We start from the raw sequence: 19,618 nt of genomic DNA, 5'->3' as shown, positions 1-19,618 counted from the left end.
GGCGGGGCTGCGGCAGAGAGCTCTCAGCACGCCTGCACAGGGGTCTGAAGGGCATGGAGAGGAAGGGAGAGCAGATAGGCAGTTAGGGGGATCAGGCCAGGAGGGGAGAGCAGATAAGCAGTTAGGGGGATTAGGCTGGCAGTGGAGAGCAGATAGGCAGTTAGGAGGATCAGGCCAGCAGGGGAGCCCAGATAGGCAGTTAGGGGGATCAGGCCAGCAGGGGGGAGCAGTTAGGCATTTAGGGCAATCAGGCCAGGAGGGGAGAGCAGTTAGGGGGATCAGGCCAGCAGGGGAGAGCAGTTAGGGGCATCAGGCAGGCAGTCAGGTTAGTGTTTAGGAGCCAGTGGTTCCGGATTGCGAGAGGGATCCCGGATTGGAGAGATACCCCCCCCCCGCCCCCTGTGCATGAATTTCGTGCACCAGGCCTCTAGTTGTAAATAACACTGCAATGAACATAAAGATGCATATATTCTTTCGAATTAGTGTTTTGGGTTTCTTCAGATATAGTTCCAGAAATTGCTGGGTCAAAAGGCAGTTCCTTTATTAATTTTTTGGAAACTCAGAAATTTTGAATCTTGAACACTTATGATTTATCTTAAATTGACAAGGTTCTTAAAGATGAAACAGGATGACTTTTGTTTTTCTTCCAAGTGATGTTGTTTTCTGGAGTATAAACTCAATGAATATGTCACTTTATATAGAAGTAGCTGCATTTTTATTGGCGCTTTATCAGGTTATGTTTGAAAGTCTTGTTAACATGCTCTAATTATCTTTTTGATTCAAGACAATTTATGAAGATTTTTTTGAGTGTTTTTGTTGACTATTTTTTTAATAGTGGTAAAATACATATAACAAAAAATTTGCCATTTTTACCCATTATAAATATGCAGTTCAATGGCATTAATTAGATTCACAATGGTCACTATTTCCAAAATTTTCATCACTCCAAACAAAAGCTCTGTACCCATTAAATATGCCCTCATTTTTCCCATACCCCAAGTCCCTAGTAACCCCAAATATACTTTTTATTTCTGAATTTGCATATTCTATATATTTCATAAAAGTAGAATCATATTGTATTTATCCTTTTGTGTCTGACCTGTTTCACTTAGCATAATGTTGCCAAGGCTTAATGATGTAGCATGTCAGAAATTCTTTTTTAATGGCTGAATAATACTGTGATAGGAATATATGAAGTTTTGTTTATCCATTCATCTGTTGATGGACCTTGGGTTTTTCCTTTTGATTATTGTGAATAATGCTGCTGTGGACATTGGAAGCTTTTGTTGAGTCCTTGTTTAACAAATTCTTTGAGTTTATATATTTATGATTGGAATTGTTTGGTTATTTAGTAATTCTGTTTAACTTTTAGAGGAACTGCCAAACTGTTTTCCAGAACAACTGCACTATTTTACATTCCCAATGGTAATGTGAGAGTTCCAGTTTCTCCTCATTCATTGCCAACACTTGTTGTTGTTGTTGTTGTTATTATTATTATTATATTCATTCTAATGGAAACGTGGTTTTGTTTTTCATTTCCCTAGTAACTATGGATGTTGAGCATCTTTTCATCTGTCATTTGTGTATCTGCTTTGGAGGAAAATGTGTATTCAAGTCCTTGGCCCATTTTTAAATTGTGTCACCTTTTTGTTGTTGAGTTGTAGTTTTTTGTATATTCTACATATTAGACTCTTATGAGGCATATGATTTTCGGTTTCTTCCAGTCTGTGGATTGTCTTTCACTTTCTTAATGGCGTCATTTTGATGTGTAAAAGTTTTAATCCTAATGAAATTCAGTGTATTTTTCTTTTGTTGCCTCTGCTTTTGGTGGCATGTTTGAGAAACTATTGCCAAATCCAAGGTCATGAATATTTTCCTGTTTAAGAGTTTTATACTGCTACTGCTTACATTTAGAGCGCTAATCCATTTTGAATTAATTTTTGTATATGGTGTCAAGTGAAGGCCCATTCTTCTGCATGTGAATACCTAGTTTTCCCAGCACTATTTGTTGAAAAGACTGTCCTTTTCTCTCTGGTCTTGGCACTCTTGTTGAAAATCAATTGACCACAGATGTGAGGGTTTATTTTGGCTTTCTTTATTCTATTCTGTTGGTCTAAATCTCTGTCCTTTACCTCTACAGTGTTTTGATTACTTGTAGTTTTGTAAGTTTTGAAATCAAGAAGTGTGTGTCGTTTTTGTTCATACAAGTATTGTTTTGACTCTTGACGTCCCTTGAAATTCTATATAAATTTTAGGATGAAATTATTCTTATTCTGGAAAAAGAAAATGTCATTGGGATTGTAATAGGAATTGCATTGAATCTGCAGGTCACTTTGGATAGTATTGTGTGTGATCTTAACAATGTTGTCTTCTAATACATGAACATAGGATGTCTTTAATTTCTTGTAGCAATGTTTCAGTTTTCAGTGTACAAGTCTTGTGCTATCTTGATTTTTATTCATTATTATATTTGATATTGTAGCTAGAATGGTTTTCTTAAATTTTTCAGGTTTTTTGTTGCTAGTATATAGAAATACAAATTATTTTTACATGTTGATTTTGTAGCCTACAATTTTGTTCAGTTTATTTGCTCTAACTTTTCTTTGGTAGATTCTTCAGGGTTTTTACATATAACATACCATCTGTAAGTAGTTTTATCTTTTCCTTTTTCATTTGGATGTCGTTTTTTTTTTTTTCTTTTTCTCTCCCCTCTTCCCTCCCTTCAGGCTAGGACTTGCAGTACTATATTGAATAAAAACGGCAACAGAAGATACCCTTATCTTGTTCCTAATATTAGGGGAAAAGATTTCAGTCTTTAACCATTGAGTTTAATACTAGTTGTAGCTAAAAGAATAAAGGGTAATTTTTCCTCCTCCATCTCAATATAGGACAGTTGATAGAACTTAAGATTTTAAAGATCAGGGGACATTTTTTAAACCCATTTCCTTCTCCAATTCATTTTCAATAATTTTGTTTTCTTAAGTATCTGTTCAAAGCAGATTACATATACATAGCATGTTTTGATAATATACCACATTTAAGGCTAGATGACAAGACTCATTTTCTAACATGTACTCATATGGAAAAGTGAAATTTGGATTATACCAAGTAAATGGAAGTAAATCGACCCACTTGCCTTTTATCACAAAGTATTTATTGAACAAAAATAATATAACAGTAAAAATGATACATATATGAAAGGGAGTGAAGATTTGCAGTCAGAGAAATGATGTGTACAAAGAGACCAATGTTTAGATTATAATTCTATAAAACTTTAGCCTTAGCAATTTAACACTGATAAAGCAGACATATAAAAAGAAAGAAAAAATTTAATATGTTCTGTGAAACCTATTGTCTGACTAAAATAGTTGATTTAAAAAAAAAAAACGCACACACATACACACACACATAGAATGAGGCAGAGCTATAAGGGTTATACTTCAATACCTCTAGTTCTCTATTTGTGTTATAGTAAGTTTTTGATCCATCACAAATTACTGCATTTTTCCATTTCCAATAAATGGAGCTAGATTGTATGTTAATCATAGTATTTGGAGGAAGGGAATACAAGAATCAGAGATACAGTCATTTGAATTTTCCAATCAGTATTTACATTTAAAAATATTTTCGTTGTGATATTTGTACATGGGACTTCCTTTTTAATTAGTTTCTCTAAGACTCTTGCATTTGGAGTGCATCCTTCTCTTACCCGACAATTTTTTAATGCTATCTGTTTTTTTGCCTAACATACAGTTTTGGATTGGTAGTTACTTACAGCTAAGAAGGGAAGCAGAACTGGACTGGGCACCAGTCACTGTCCTACCTTCGATGAGCTATTTGGCCTTATGCAGCTTCTCCTATGCAACTGTCCACATCTGGAAACCTGGGTAGGACGCATTCTCAGTAAATATCAGCTGGATTAGCTATTTTGTACAGAATTATCCTTAGCCCGTGACAGTAGTGTCTGTTTGTGGATTCTGGAATCAACCCCATTATTTTATTTTCAAAGATGCATATTGGAATGTTTGGGGTTTTCCTCCAAATAAGGGCATACATCCCTCACATAGAGATGCTCAATTCCAATTGGAAATCTCAACATTTATATCATAACAAAATTTTAGATTTTTTTGAAAATCTAAGAAATGTTTGTGTTTTCACAAGCTTTGTTTTATTTATCCCTGCTATTTAATGCCTGGTTTGGAGCAATTAATTATTTAGCCACATGTCAAATTGGTTTCTGTTACTTATAGTTAAGGATGATAATCTGATCTTGCATTGCTAGCACTGGGCACTTTCCAGTTCTCTTACCATTAGAACTTTCATAATGCACAGAAAGATGCCTTAGATGGGTGCCTAATTTTTTGAAGGAACAGAAAATACATTCCTATCGTCCCTGCTCTAAACTCCACTACACAAAAGAATTACTGTTGAGGGTTCCAAATTGTTACATAATCAATTCAACATTGATGAAGTTTCTGAAGAATCTTATATTTTTGCAAGAGGTTTCCTTCATTCTCACCCTAAAGTTAGTAATAACCTCTCAGTTTCCACAAGCAAGGCTATACCCATACACCTGAAGATACTTGGTATTACAAGATTGTTTCTTCCGTTGTTTTCATCACGAGTCTGTGAGCCTCTTTCAAAGCATAGGATTTTTAAATGTTAATAGTTTGAGGGGTTTAGAGAAACCTTAACTCATAATGATATAGGAAATGTATTGGAGAGGTGTGATTCTTTATGGAAAACGGGGAGAACCAGGGCTAATTTCTGAACTAAGAATATGCTAACCTAGGAAATACTCCAGGGGTATGGACAGAATAAACTTGTAGCTTTTCCATCAAGTGGTTTTGTTTGGGAGGAGTCTAAAAGATTGTAAACAGCTGGTAAACAGCTGGGAGGCTAGCCTTTCAAAGTTCCTTTCTTTAAAAATGCACTTTCGAACATTTTCTTTCATGAATGTTTATTGTCTAAATATGGCTTAGTTTCTTCTTATAAAAACATTACTTGGACATTACATTTATTGAATTTCAGTTCAAAAGAGGCTCTAAGGCAATTCTTATAATTGAAAGCAAAAGAGAAAAAGTAATATGAATACGCTTTCATATTGCCTACTTGTGAAAAATAATGAAATTCTACTAGAGAGCTGTTTGATACTAATCTTTGTCTTTCAAACATTTTCTCTAAAAAATATATAAATCATTTACATTAAACTAAATGCAAGGGAAGGCACAGCTGGTTATAGTGTATATAAGCACAGTTCAGCATATGCAGAATTAAAGCGAAAAAGCTTCACATCCTTATTAGTTACACTGAAAGCCATTAAGAAAAGTTCTTCACTGTCAACAGTGTTCAACACTTAAGAGCTAAGAGGATATAAAAACAAAAACATTAAAATTCACTTAATGCGAAACAGATTTTCATATATACTTGAATATAAAAAAAGTTTAAAAAATGCTAACATATATCTAGACCATCCATGTTATGAAAAGTGCAAACCAAATTAACAGGGTTTCACCAAGTCCTTCTCATGACACAGGTAAACTAGCCCATGGGGACAAATTTGCTTCGTCAGTGAATGAGTCTTTCATTGTGGCCAGATGTCATCAGGACTTCTGAGAGGTCGAAGAAAGCAGTATTGGAGAAGCAGCTCTGTCCAGGCTGGGGATTGGCACTGGCATGTGGCCATTGAGCAGTGTTGGGAACTGGAGGGGACAAAACATTTTTCAACAATTACAGATCTATTGTGAAGAACTTGTTCTTTACATTCCTAGATAACTGTAGTGGCTCAGTTCTGTCATCACCACTGTGATACAGGTAAGTTGCAAATGAGTAACTGGAAGAGGACAGTGAGATCAGGATTACATACAGCAAACAGAAGGGCACAGAAAATTATTTTTTCATAGTAGCCTAGGCATATAAAATATGTACTTCATTTGTTGAAGTATGTTCTAACACTGTGTTTTGTTTTGTTTTTAATTCCAAGCTACTGCCCTAGTCAGTTTGGTTCAGTGGTTGGAGCACTAGCCCGTGGACTGAAGGGTCCTGGGTTCGATTCTGATAAAGGGCACGTACCTCTGTTGCAGACTCCATCCCTAGCCCTGGTTGGGGCGCGTGTGGGAGGCAACCAATCAATGTGTCTCTCTCTGTGTGCCTCCCCCTCCCACTCTGTCTAAAAGTCAATGGGAAAAAAATGCTTGGGTGAGGATTAACAACAACAAAAAGATTCCAAGCTACATAGAGAAAAATTAATTTTGAAAACCACAACTGACTCTTTATATATAAAGCAGTAATTTCTAATACTGTAATTTGAAATTAGCCATAAATTTTCCAGAGTATTACAAAGTTGCTTCCCTCTAACTATTAAAAATTAGGAATGTTTTTATCTTAAAAGATTTAGAGAGCAAGAATATCTTGATTTGGGGGCTGAGAAAGTATTCTTTCTAATTAAAAGTATATCAAACTTAACAGTGAGGTCACCCATACATGATGAAACTTGGAGAATAAAGTTAATTTCAGTATTACTGGTAACTAAGATGACAAACAGAATAAAGGTATATATGCTTTGATAACTTTCAGGTCTGAAAGAAGTACAACAGCTATATTCCAACTGAATAAGAATAATTAAAGGCCTCAATTAGATGTTCATTGTCTAGGATGATATGTGTCAGAATGATCTCCCGGGCCCTCTTCTAGTTTAATTTATCTAGTCTTAATAGGAATTTAATATTAAACTTCACTTCAACACTAAATATCAAACTACAGAGTCCGGTACACATTAGAAGTACAATAAATATTTGTAGAACAAGTAAACATACTTTTGTAATTTTCAAGCTATTTTAGTGACTTAATGTGTCTGGTGCCTTACAGTTTATCAATGGTTGTCATTTTATTCGCTATCTAGAGACTGTACGGTAAGTTTGGTTTTCCCCATTTTATAGAGGAGAAAAAGAGTTCAGATTTATGGAGGAGAAAACAAAGAGTTCAGATAAGTTCGGGATTGGCTCAAGGTCATAGGTAATAAGCAGAAAAGCTAAGTTTTAAACTGCTTTCTGTGCCAAACCACCCAATTTGTCTTTTTGTGGGGCTTGAGAAGGGGAGTATTGTTTAATTACTGTTTCAATTTCTCTCATGGTTATTAGCGTATATAGGTTTTTGTTTTCTGACACTTTGGATTTTTGTTGTTTTTTTTTATAGAATTTTATCCATTTCAACTGGGTTATAAAAATCTTCTTGCAAATCTGTGTTCCTAACCTCTGATCCCATTGACCTAGAACAGTGATTTTCAACCTTTTTCATCTCATGACACATATAAACTAAATTAGTAAAATCCTGCGGTCCTCAAAAAAAAAAAAAAAAGATACAATTTTGATTCATTTACACTGGATGGCTACTGCTGTATTGGCTCTTTTCATTTTTTTATTTGACAATGTAAGGGAAAAGAGGTCACTGCCTGCCCCTCACTAGCTACGTCTTGATGCTTTAAAAATTCTTGCATCATACTGGTTGAAAATCGCTGACTCAGATAAACATTGGAGAAACAGCAAGTTTTGAATTTTCATTCTTCTCATTTATTTGTACCTCTCAGTGGTTCTGTCCATCTTACTGCTGTTTTCAAAAGAGTCAGCTTTTGGGTTAGTCTCTCTTTTTAAAAATATATTAGTGATTTCTGCCCTTTTTTATTTCTATACGCTCAATTGTCACAGTTTCTCTTGGTTAGCCTGCATTTTCTGGCATGTGTCATAGTTATCTTTACTGGCGCTAAACCTACCCCCTTGTCCCTTTTCTTAAATTTGCAACATTCCTCAAACTTTTCTCTTATACTGGACTTAGCAGTCATTTCCTGTTGTTAGTTAGAAGTACCACCAATGTCTCTTCCCCACGAAACTTGCTCTTCTCTGTGTGTGTTTAAGTCAGTGAGGATGGTGGTTATGAGTAGTACAACCCTAAACTTAACTTAGAGCTTTGCCACTTAATAACATGTGATCTCAGTAAATGGAAGCAACATCTCTGGGCCTTAATTTCTTTAAATATTACTATTTTGAGTAGTAAATGAGAAGCCACAAAAAGTGCTTATGTCTGATATACAGTGCATGTTAACTGCTGTTATTAATAGCTCTTCCAGTTTTTTAATCACTTAGTGATCTTTCTAGAGATTGTCTTTCTACCTCCAGCTTTAAAAGCCTTCCATTATCACTTAAGAAATTAAGGTAGGAACTCTTGCGCATGCTATTCAAGTCCCACAGCTGCTCTTCCAATCTTGACTCCTACTATCCAGTATTTTCCTGACAGACTGTACTTCCATATTCAAAAGCTCTATTAATCTAAAGTGTGTTTTACCCTTTGATAAAATCCAATCCCTTCTTAGCTTAGCTCAGGTGCACTTCCTTGGAGCATTTGTCCACTACCCAGCAGGAAAGAGCTATTATTGTTGGGTTTTATAGAACTTTGTTTACATATCTATTATTCACATACTATATAAACCCTAAGTCCCTGCCTCAGAGCATTACAAATATTTGCTGGGTTAGATTTATTGAATTTAAAATTACAGAAAACATTCTCAGTGAAAAGTTAATTAGCTTCACCTTGTCTCAAGATCTGTCTGTACTTAGTAGGCTTAGTCCAAATTTGATCAATGTCTGTTTCAAAAATGGAACAGACATCCTACAGACAAACTTAAAATGCTAAACTGTCCAGCTGAAACTGATGGCACTTTATTTGAAAATCAGGGTTGTATTTTTAGATTTAACACAATATGTCTTTGTCCTCTCTAAGACATGTCTCGATTACAAAGCATGCCTCTCCCAGGAAGGGAGATACCTTCTCTCCTTCCCGTCAATTCTTCAGTATCTGCTATAACAATTCTATCAGGGGACCTTCTGGGCAAAGACTTATCAACTCTGTCATCTGTCACTCTTCGGATTCTGATCTACTTTTCTAATCATCACAGCAGGAAATTTGCCAGCACCATTTAAGACTTACTGTATTTTTTCTTCCTCCTCCCACGCATTTATAGCATATGTGAAAGAGGCTTGTTATTTTTTAAAGAAAATTATTTCCATTAGTTGAAGAGAGACACTGTTGATAGGAATTTTGAAAATCTATCATTTGAAGTGTCTAATTTTAAAAATCAGTACAGGGAGCATTTGAGATCTTGCTCCCTGGCATATGTCATCAGTTTGGCTCAAACTAATAAAAATTCTCCCCCAAAAAAAGTATTATTCCTCTTACTATGTTTTGTTCTTTACTATTTTAAAAACTGTTAATGTCAACTTTTACCACACTCAACTGCTCTTATTATAGGAAGAGTAGTAATATTTGAAAATATTTTTCCTTAGTCTCATGGACCCAAGCCAAAAAGAGGGTCCAAGGCCCTGTCGGCCATCCAGTCATGGTTGCATGGGTTGTACAGGGGTGGACAAAAGTAGGTTTACAGTTTGTATGGAAAATAATACAGTAAATACTAATACAAGAATAAACTTCCGTGTATTCACAACTGTAAATGTACTTTTGCCCAATGCATTTTGAATAGCTGCAGGTGAGGGGACAGGTGCATTTTGTAAAATTGAAATTGTGAGCAGGTAGCCTTAAAATGCAGCAATTTCTTTTGCAGAATTCTAAATGTAAATAGGGAATGACTGGTTTGCAGTGGGTTTGCAATGGCTCGCAAAGTGTGGTTCCTAGAGCAGCAGATATGCTGATAATGCACAAAATCATTGAGGACACGACCCATCGTTACTCTGGGGAGTATGGGCTACAAAAGGTTTAGTATCTAAGGCAAGGTATGCCCAAGAACTCCCATGTAATAGTTTCCCATGGCTTCCCTGGGAGGTCACCACGCCCTGCACCAACCAGGGGGCAGACTTTCCAGTAAGGAGGGAAGTGACAGTCAATTCCTTACTCACATCTATTGAGTCCCAGAGAGGCCCTATGTCAGTCTCAGATGAGAGTAGTGCTGCAGCCCTTGCTGCCGTGGAGGGAGGGCACTGCACCCATCACCATGCAGCTCCTTTCTGCTCTACGCTGGAGCTCCGACCCTAGACCTGCTGCTCCAACTGCAGGCTTGTGGGAAGTAAGGTCTTAGCTTTCCATCAAGGTGCATCTAAACGGTTACTGAAACTACATTTACTCACTGCTGTGTTTGCTTTTTCTGGTTTGTTTCCCTGCCTGAGGTAAAATGGCTATGAATCAACCTGTTGGCAAAACCATAGCTCAATTTCATGTAACGGGAAGAAGGGCCAGGAAGAGAAACCTTATTACTCCAGGGATACGATATCGTGACACCCTACCTCCTCCCTACTAGGAAACCAGAGAAGAGAGATAGCAATCAAAACCGCCCTAGCTCCACCCTTCCTCAAAGAACACCCTAAATCCCACCATGTACAGCTCCTTGCACAGAGGAGGTAACTATTAACCCTGATAAGCAAAATGACCCACTCAACAAAGCCAAGGAGACCTGACCTTTTTAACACTTATTTTCTTGACAAATTCTTAGGCAACCATCCTTTCAGTCAGTCAACGATAATTACTGAGCATCGTTTGTGTGCCAAGCAGTGTGCTAGATGCTGGTGGCACTCCACGGCGAACAAGTACAGTTCGCCTCCTGAGGGCTCACAGTCTCTCATAGTGCAAACTGGTGAGTGCCAGGTGCAACACGATCAGAAGAGCTATAACTGATGTTGGGTGAGCCACACCGGGGGCAGGTATGGGGTGCAGGGTGGATGAGACCGGTGAGGCTAGAATTAGGTAAAGAGGGAGCTGGCACTTTATCCAGTTTGCTCCATTCCTGTCCCTAGGATCCTTTCTGTTCTACACTCACATATTCAAACAGTAACATCTTGGTCAGTGAGGAACAGTCTGGATCTCAAAGAGGAAATAGTGATTTCCACCTGATAAGTGATGCTACTGCAAGATCCTAGTTTGTTAATGAATAATGAATGTGCTTACCTAGTTCAGGGAGTTTCACAAGATAAAGCCCTAAGACTTAGTTTTAATCAAATGCCATGCATACTCCTTTTTTTACTATGGAACAAGGAGAACTTGATTATGTATCATGGAACTGTACAGATAACTTTTCTATTGTAGCATGGAAAAGTTGTTCACTATTTTTTATTTTAAGTGATCTCACTGTTGACTAATACAGTAATATTTTTAAGTATTATGAGAATTTTATAAGATATAATTTTTAAAGTTTTGCCTTGTCCTTAATAAATTTCCAGTTTTCATAGTCAATGAAAATTCCAGAACACTTCGCGAAGACATCGTTCCTTCCATTTATAGCTATCTGGCCTGAGCACTCCATTTTTGCCTCAATGGAAATGCCTGCCTTTGAAGGTTGTCTTTTGTGTGCAGCCCCATTAACGAAACTCCCTTTGGAAACTTAACATTTTAACCAAACACAGGGCAGCATTCACTGCTGCCTCTGCAGGGTTTATTGGGGGACACCCCCCTTAGATGTGCACATTTCCCAACACTCACCTGGAACAGCGTGTTTGGCCCTTGCAGCCGGGCAGGACTCAGTGGAGCAACTGGACTAAGGCTGCTCCAGAAATGTATGCTGGAGAGCAGTGGGCTCGGGGTCAGGAGCAATCCATTTGGTGTCTGAGAAGGCAAGCACAGGGGCAGTTTTTCATACAGGTGTCACCTGACTTCTTCCAGCAGGACGGCTAGGTGCGCCAGCCATGAACCAAGAAACAAGCCTCACCACCTTAGGGAAAGCTGACAACTCTGATTTCTGCATGGCTGCGCACTGTTTACTTTTCATTTTCTTTAATGCTAATGCTATTAGCAATTTTTAAAAGGGAGGTATGGACAAGTTACCTCCCCTTAAACATTCTAGTGGAAAACTCAAGTTTGTAGCAACTGTTGTCCTTATTCAGTTTGCCCCCGCCCCCAACATTAAACTAGATTTAGTGTACAACAAAACAGGATCCCATTTCAGACTTATTTTTTCTTATCTATATTTTCATAGTTTTCTATAGTGGACATCCATTACTTGGGTTACAAACATATTTTTAAAAGGGCCTCCCAAGCTTCCTTTTCCCTATCCACGGCACTTAGTACTTTAGAATTTGCTGCTAAAATACCCTTTACCAGCTTCTTCAAAAGCTCTGAACTGGGTTTTCCAGATTCCACTCCGGATTCCGGATGTGGGGCTGATGAGAATTAGTCTCCCTGGCAATGGTTTGCGGAGCGGGGAGGGGGGGGGGGGATCCTTTCTTGTCAGATTGGGTGTAAAGCCAAAACTCTGGGTTTCCCGGGAGAGTGCCAAGGGCTGCATTTGCTTGCACACACACAGCAGGAGTCCTGCCTGCCCGCCAGCCAGAGGGCAGAGAAATCTGCCGAGCTGTAAGTGCCTGGCTTGGATTCTCGCGAAGGCGAACTCCTTGCCCAGGGTGGTTCTGCACCTTGGGTGACTGTGATGTCAGTAGGTGCTTTGTGTGAGAACCACAGCAAAGGCAGCCGCAGCTCAGATTGCATCATGCTGGATCTTGCAGTGTTGTTTTTTCCTAGAACTGGCCTAAGCAGCTTTGTTAATTATCTGGAGCATTTGGCTTAAGCCAAAGTTCAAGTTCTGCTCTGCTCAGTGCACTGGATTCAGACACTCAGAGGTTCTCAAACTGAAGCTGCTGAAAGGCAAACTAATTTATACCAAATTATTTGAGTCTTTGGTTCCACAGCACTTCCTACAGATTGAATGAGCTGCCCGGTGACTGGGATAAATACCTGTTTTTGGATAAGCTTCCCATTTGTTCTAATCCGAGGCTATGTCACGAGTGCGCCAGGCCATCTGGCCTAACGGTTAAGACTCAATAATTCAGCCTGAGTTCTGCCAGGCTTCCCGCCTCTGGACCACCACTTATTAGCAGGTAACTGCTCTCCCCCTCAGTTTCCTACTCTTTAAAGTGGGGAGGATTAAAGCTCTTCATACGTACCTGGCACAGCAAATGCTCAACAGGTATTAAAGACTGCTGTCGTTGGTGATTAATTAAAAGTCTACCTGACACACTTACTAAATATATTTCACCTATTCCTGGGAGACACTCTCAACTGTATATAGAAAAGTACTTAATGTTCTACAACAGACAAGCCAATCTCGTCGGCGGGTACCTGACGGCTCGGCTCCTCTCAGTCCTGTGAGACTCCCGTCTGCAGGCTCAGGTGGCTTGAGAACTGTTTGCATGTCACTCAGGAGCCAGGTTCCAACCACATTAACATTTAATAACCAGTATGTCCAGAGCCTCCTTATTTACCCACCAATGAAGATCTCTAAGTTCTAAAGAGACGGAGAGGCTTCTAAATTACAAAGCCTAGCCATCTTTCATCCATGGCCATAAATATGTACCCATCCATTTTTAATCCTCTGAGCTATATACAAAGTAGCATTTATAGTTTCATAGTCCAAAATGTGTACCGATGTCAGGATTTGAGATGTTTGCACATCTTAGATGTTTTTCTAAGTGTTACGGAATGTATTGAGAATACAGTAGCTAGCCCTCTGTTTCTCGTGCTTAATGTTTGAAATGCCTTTCATAATATATGCAAATAGATATTGTAAAATGACTTCCATCCCTCCCATCTCTGATCTCCCTGAAGATCCTGTGGCCTTAAAGAAAACACTATTTGGTTGCTCTTTGATTTAACCCTCACCAAGTATATGTTTATTGATTTGAGAGAGAAACATCAATCGGTTGCCTCCCGCACCCCGGCCGGGGCTATCTGGTTGCTCTGCTGAGGAAAGTTTCTGAAGCCTGCCCTGCGTTATCTCCAGTACAGCGTGAGCTGTCAGCCTCTCTCCACAGGCTCCGGAAGTCGGGCAGGGAGGGCTGCGCCTGAGGACTAAGGACTCACGAAAGAAGTCACAGGCGGATGCATGCTTCCTCTTCTGGGCCTTTCTGATCCCAAGGCTGCCAGCGAGGGACAGGCCCTAAGGCCCAAGGGCAACGAGCATTCATCGTCATCCATCCTCCCAGCTTAGCTCTTCCACTTAACAGTGGGTTTCCTAAACGGCCAACACATCTGAGCTAAGCCTGGTGAGCTGGTGGCCAGACATGCCACACCTGAGTGTCCTCTGTTCATGGCCCTCCACCTGGCTCATGCCCTCCTACCCCTGCCTCCCTCTGCCCATCAAAGTGCCAGCACCTCACGGGAGACTCTCCTGCTCTCCCCTCGACCAGGCAGCACTTCTCTTGTTTCTGAATCCTTAGAACACTTTATAACCACCTTTTTTAAACTAGAGTTGCCTGAATTCAAATAAAAATGTGGTTTAAAAGCCTGTAAAAGAGAAGCAGAATCACACAGCAGTGTGTGTGGTACTGAATGTGTGGTCCTCATTGTAAGAAAAGAGGGTCAAGATGGAGAATTCCATGAGGGGCTAGGGCAGGTAGAGTAGGTGGTAAGGGAAATAAAGGAGTAAGGGCAGGAGCGGGAAGAGGTAGGAGAACCATGAAGGATCAACAGAAAAGGCAAAGGAGAAGGGAGGGGGGATGGGTCCCAAGTGGAAAGAAGGAGAGGAGATGGGTCCCAGGTAGAGAGAGAGAGAGAGAGAACCCTTTTGTCCTTCCGTGATATGGCAAGACAGACAGTAAGATGAGAAACGCCCCAGGGCTGGGCTAGGATGTACTATACCCTGATGGCTCCTCAGCACACACATCCATTTTACTCAATTCCCACCTTATGACTTGAGCTCAAAGTTGTTACACCCACCAGTAAATGCAGGAATTGGGTTTCAGCATTACCGTCCTCAGCAAACTGGCCCCACTCAGTGGGTGCTAATCCAGGTCTGCTGCTAACAAACAGGCTGGGGCATGCGCGCTCAGATTCAGGGTGAGTTCAGGCCCCAGTGCCTGCACATATCTGAGCTGAGCATCTTAAACATCACACGTGAGAGGAACAGAGGTCTGGGCATAACGGAAGGGCAATGCAATGTGCCGGCCTCTGATTCTGAGCCAACCTCACATTGTTAGGAGATGAAGAGAGCGAACAGAAGAGGCGAATGGAAGGAAGAGGGGCAGGCGCCACAAGGTGCAGCAGAGAAGAGGATCGGAAGCTCCTGCTGGCACCGCTTGGTCTTGCCTGGTGCCTGGCTAGGAGCCCCGAGGGCTTCACAGCCTGGCTGCTCCCCCGTCTCAGAGTCTGTGGCTCATGCCATCTGAGAGAACAGCCTTGCTCCTCTAGCCACAGTCCAATATGACCTTGATACTCTGGCAGCCATTCCCCTTGGCGGCTAAGCTCCAACTTCATTACTCCTTGGTGCCCAGCTAGCTTTTGAATTCCCTTTTTTCAATTCCCCATAGTCATGCTTAAAGGGCTTTTGGGGGATCATCATGTTTGTCTACATTCGTAATCTAGTTTCTTCAACACTCATAAACAAGAGTCAACTGTACTTCATACAGGTCCCAGCAGATGCCCCACAAGTACTTTCAATGGGAAGGGAGGTGATGGTGTTAGGGGAGGTGATGGTGTTGGGGGAGGTGATGGTGTTGGGGAGGTTATGGTGTTGGGGAGGCGATGGTGTTGGGGGAGGTTATGGTGTTGGGGAGGCGATGGTGCTAGGGGAGGTGATGGTGCTGGGGGAGGTGATGATGTTGGGGAGGCGATGGTGTTGGGGAGGCGATGGTGTTGGGGAGGTGATGGTGTTGGGGGAGGTGATGGTGTTGGGGAGGCGATGGTGTTGGGGGAGGTGATGGTGTTGGGGAGGTTATGGTGTTGGGGAGGCGATGGTGTTGGGGGAGGTTATGGTGTTGGGGGAGGCGACCGTGTTGGGGGAGGCGACGGTGTTGGGGAGGTGATGTTGGGGGAGGAGATGGTGTTGGGGCGACGGCTGATGATTTTCACGCACATCATTTTGCAGGTGAAATTTCAAATCTGAATTAAAGCTTATACGAGGTATGTGGTTTAATAAGGTCCCCAGAGGGCACTGTAACCACAAGACCCTGGTCATGCCAGGACTCTCCTAATCCTAACCCTTCCTCCTAATCCTACCTCTCTTCCTCCCATGTTTCCAGCTGAAAATAATTGGGAATTATTCTTAGAATAAATAAGTAAAATAAATAAAAATAAATAAAAGTAAGTAAGTAGTTCCTGGAATAAACTAAATTCTTGGGAATTTCATTTTCAGGGTATGAAATTATTACAGCACAGCTTTCACCTCTTCTAAGGCCAACTGTTAAGAAAAATTTATAGGCGGTTCCTATAGGTGAGCACACAGTGTCATGCTGCACAGCCCACAGAAGGGAGCAGGGTTTCTGGGATGCAAAGTGCTAAGGTTCTAACCTGAGCTGTGGGAGTGAAATGTCACTGTGTCTGTGGGAGGAAGGCTCCAAGCCCCCCTCAGGTGGAGAGGGAACCCCCAGAGTGGCCCAGGAGCAAAGAGAAGTCTCACTCCTGCCCCAGGAAAGTGGGTCCTCCCCGGGCTGTGGCCGGTAGCCTTCTGCAGCATGCAGACTCCTCTGAGCAGATGCTGCTCTGTCCACCGGGGCACACACAGCAGTTCCTGGGGGTGGGTCCTCAGGATCCGAATCCTGCACTGACTAGGCCCTCCCCCAAATCCTCAAAGCCCTGAAGCTTGTCAAGATAGAAGTTCATGATTGTCTAACCACATGCCCTACAGCTGCAAATAATCTACACTAATAAAAGAGAAACATGCAAATTGACCGTACCTCTGCTATGCCCAAGCCACACCCACCAGCCAATTAGGAGTATGCAAATTAACCCAACCAAGATGGCTGCGGACACAGAGCAAACAGGAGGCTTGGGTTTCCCCAGCAATGGAGGAAGCCAAGCTTCCCGCACACCCTGGCCGGCCCTGGCCTCCACTCAAGGCTACAAAGTTTCAATATAGAAGATAAATAAATCCCAGATACCAGGGCCTCCGCTTGGGTGGCCGGGGGGCGTGGCCGGCCTGCAAACCACCACAAGCCCCTCACCCAGGCCACCCCACGCCCCAAAGGAACCCCCACCCTGATCCGGGACACCAGAGCAAACCAGCTGGCCCCCACCCATGAACCAGGCCTCTATCCTATCTAATAAAAGTAATATGCAAATTGACCATCACTCCAGTACACAAGATGGCTGCCCCCATGTGGACACAAGATGGCCAGCAGGAGAGGGCAGTTGGGAGGGACCAGGTCTGCAAGGGAGGGCAATTGTGGGCGATCGGGCCAGCAGGGGAGGGCAGTTGGGAGGGACCAGGCCTGCAAGGGAGGGCAGTTGGGGGTGATCAAACCTGCAGGGGCGGGCAGTTAGGGGTGACCAGGCCAGCAGAGGAGGGAAGTTGGGGGTGACCGGGCCTGCAGGGAAGGGCAGTTGGGGGGGACCCAGGCCTGCAGGGGAGAGCTGTTGGGGGGGACCAGGCCAGCAGGGGAGCAGTTAGGCATCAATCAGGCCAGCAGGGGAGTGGTTAGGGGGTGATCAGGCTGGCAGGCAGAAGCAGTTAGGGGCAATCAGGAAGGCAGGCAGGCAAGCAGTTGGGAGCCAGCAGTCCTGGATTGTGAGAGGGATGTCCCAGATTGGAGAGGGTGCAGGCTGGGCTGAGGGACACCCCCCCACCTCGTGCACGAATTTCGTGCACCGGGCCTCTTGTACAAAATAAGACTCAATGTAAACTAATTGGGGGGTGGGGGGCGTATTTTTTAAGCTAAAACTCCATGCCAGTCCTGGCTGATCTCAGAGAAACCAGCTGGGTGGACACCTTCAATGCTGGAGCTCCACCCTTTCTCTGCTCTTCTCTCCCTCCTGTCAGCCACTCTGGCCACATATACCCATGCCAGGGGCAGAGCTGACCCTGCCGGAAGGTGAGGGGATGTCAAGTGCTGAGATGTGCCATCGCCCAAAGGCAGCCCTTGACTCCCCTGACCCTGTTCAGAGCACTAGTATGTGGTGTGCTTTCTTCACACCCCACCCCCATCCACAGGCCCTTTCAGCCCAGGCCCCGCTTCCACTCCTGTCCTGGATCAGACCTGGCCCTTTACCTCCACCCTCCGGGAAGCCCTGGTCGCACTTCTGGGACTCCTGCTGCTCCCTCACACTTCACAGCGCGAACCCGCACAGGTTGGCTGAGGACTGTTCACTCCCATCTGCCCTCGACACAGGTCATCTGGCTTTCCTATGCTTTCCTGCCCTGGTTTTAGGCCATTTCTAGGATCTCTCTCCCCATCCTGAGCTTTGCATCCACCGTCTGCCCCATCTCAAGTCCAGGCCCCTCCTCCTCTCCCCAGTCCAGCCAGACCATCCTTCATCCCATTGAGTGGAGCCCCCCTAAATTCAGTGTCCAGGCCCCAAACCATGGGCTCGCCTGAGCCGATTCCCTCCGAGATGACTGCAGGGCTGGCAGCCGTCCCAGTGTGTTCGGAGACGGTGAACGGGCACTCAGGAAAGCAGATACTGAAATCAGAGTTGGCCTTGGCCTGGCTGGAGGCCTCTCTAAACCTTACATTGTAAACACAAAGTCGGCCAGGGGAGGGGATCTCTAGATTGTCCGCCCTGCCCCGCTTCTCACGTTACTTCTCGGAGCTACTTCAGGCCACTGTTTCCGAGGCATTTACTCAGCAGTTCTTAGCCACTGGACAGTTTTGCTTGGTTGGAAAATGCCCGATTGAAGAGCACAATTCTGCCCAGTAACTGCCTTAGCTCTCCCCTCCGTGGGGCAGGGGTGGGGGGCAGCCTCCTTAGCACCCGCTCACAAGCTTGAGCTGACACCAAGTCCCTGGCCACCAATGTGTCGGGGAGAAGCCATGGAGAGGAGAATGGAAAGAGCTGTTTGCAGATGCTGCACAGACTGTTATGATCAAGGACAACTGGGCATTTTCCCGGCGAGTACCCATATCCAGAGCATGGATTCTGGAGCAGACTAACGGGGTTCAAATTCGCTTCTACCACCTATTAGCTGTGCAACCTTGGACAAATTACTCCAGCCCTGTGCCTCAGGTACCTCAGCTGGGAAAATGGGGCAATAACAGTATCTCCTTCATGGGGCTGAAAAATAGCCGAGGCAATGCATGTGAAGTGTTCAGTGCCTGGCCCACGACAAAACCAATATAGGATGCTGCTGCTGCTGCTGCTCACGCCAGCAAGGACATCACAGCGATGAGTAGAGGCAGGAGACAGAGTTCCTACTCCTGCCTCCCCCCTCCCCCAAAAGCATGTCCCCACCTGGTGCCACAAAGCTCCATGACGACAACACCTGCCAGCTGTAGCTAGCTCTCTTGTGTGCCATTCTCCTATCCAGTCCTCACAGTAACGCATTTCACAGACGTGGAAACAGGCTCAGAGAGCAAGTGCCCAGTCCCATTCCACCACGCAGTCCAGCCAGGAACGCAATGCCGGAAGCCAGTTCCAGCATGTCATAATTCCAAGAGTTTCATCGAAAGGTTGATGGAACTTGGGGACTCAACAAGGGCTGAGTCATGTATGTTATCGCCTGTTGCGAATGGCTGAAGGCATTTCCCCAAACCTGAAAAGGATGCATTAAATTGATTGTTTGCTGCCAGACAGCTCAGGGCATCTTCATCTACATGTTATCGCCTCCTACTGGCCAAACACCTGAACAGCCGTAGGCTATTCCCCATTCTGACAATGGATTCTGTACGAAACCCTACCCTTTGAAGTGTATATCTACCTC

At 43.0% G+C, this 19,618-nt stretch overlaps 1 protein-coding gene across 2 annotated transcripts in view; it reads right to left on the bottom strand.

Annotated features, from left to right (window-relative positions):
• Positions 1-3,132: 3,132 nt before the first annotated feature.
• ELK3 (ETS transcription factor ELK3) overlaps positions 3,133-19,618 on the bottom strand; it is a 64,752-nt gene continuing 48,266 nt past the window's right edge. For both annotated transcript variants that reach the window (XM_054719378.1, XM_054719379.1), the window contains 2 exons: positions 11,476-11,598; positions 3,133-5,702 (listed from right to left, as the gene is read on the bottom strand). In XM_054719378.1, the coding sequence (XP_054575353.1) occupies positions 5,604-5,702; positions 11,476-11,598 (222 nt within the window). In that variant the 3' untranslated portion in view covers positions 3,133-5,603. The remainder of the gene's footprint in view (positions 5,703-11,475; positions 11,599-19,618) is intronic.

The sequence above is a fragment of the Eptesicus fuscus genome, chromosome 7, assembly GCF_027574615.1.
Source record: "Eptesicus fuscus isolate TK198812 chromosome 7, DD_ASM_mEF_20220401, whole genome shotgun sequence".
NCBI classification, from domain to species: domain Eukaryota; kingdom Metazoa; phylum Chordata; class Mammalia; order Chiroptera; family Vespertilionidae; genus Eptesicus; species Eptesicus fuscus.
Note: the sequence above shows the minus strand (reverse complement) of the source record. Positions and strands in the feature narration are given on the sequence as shown.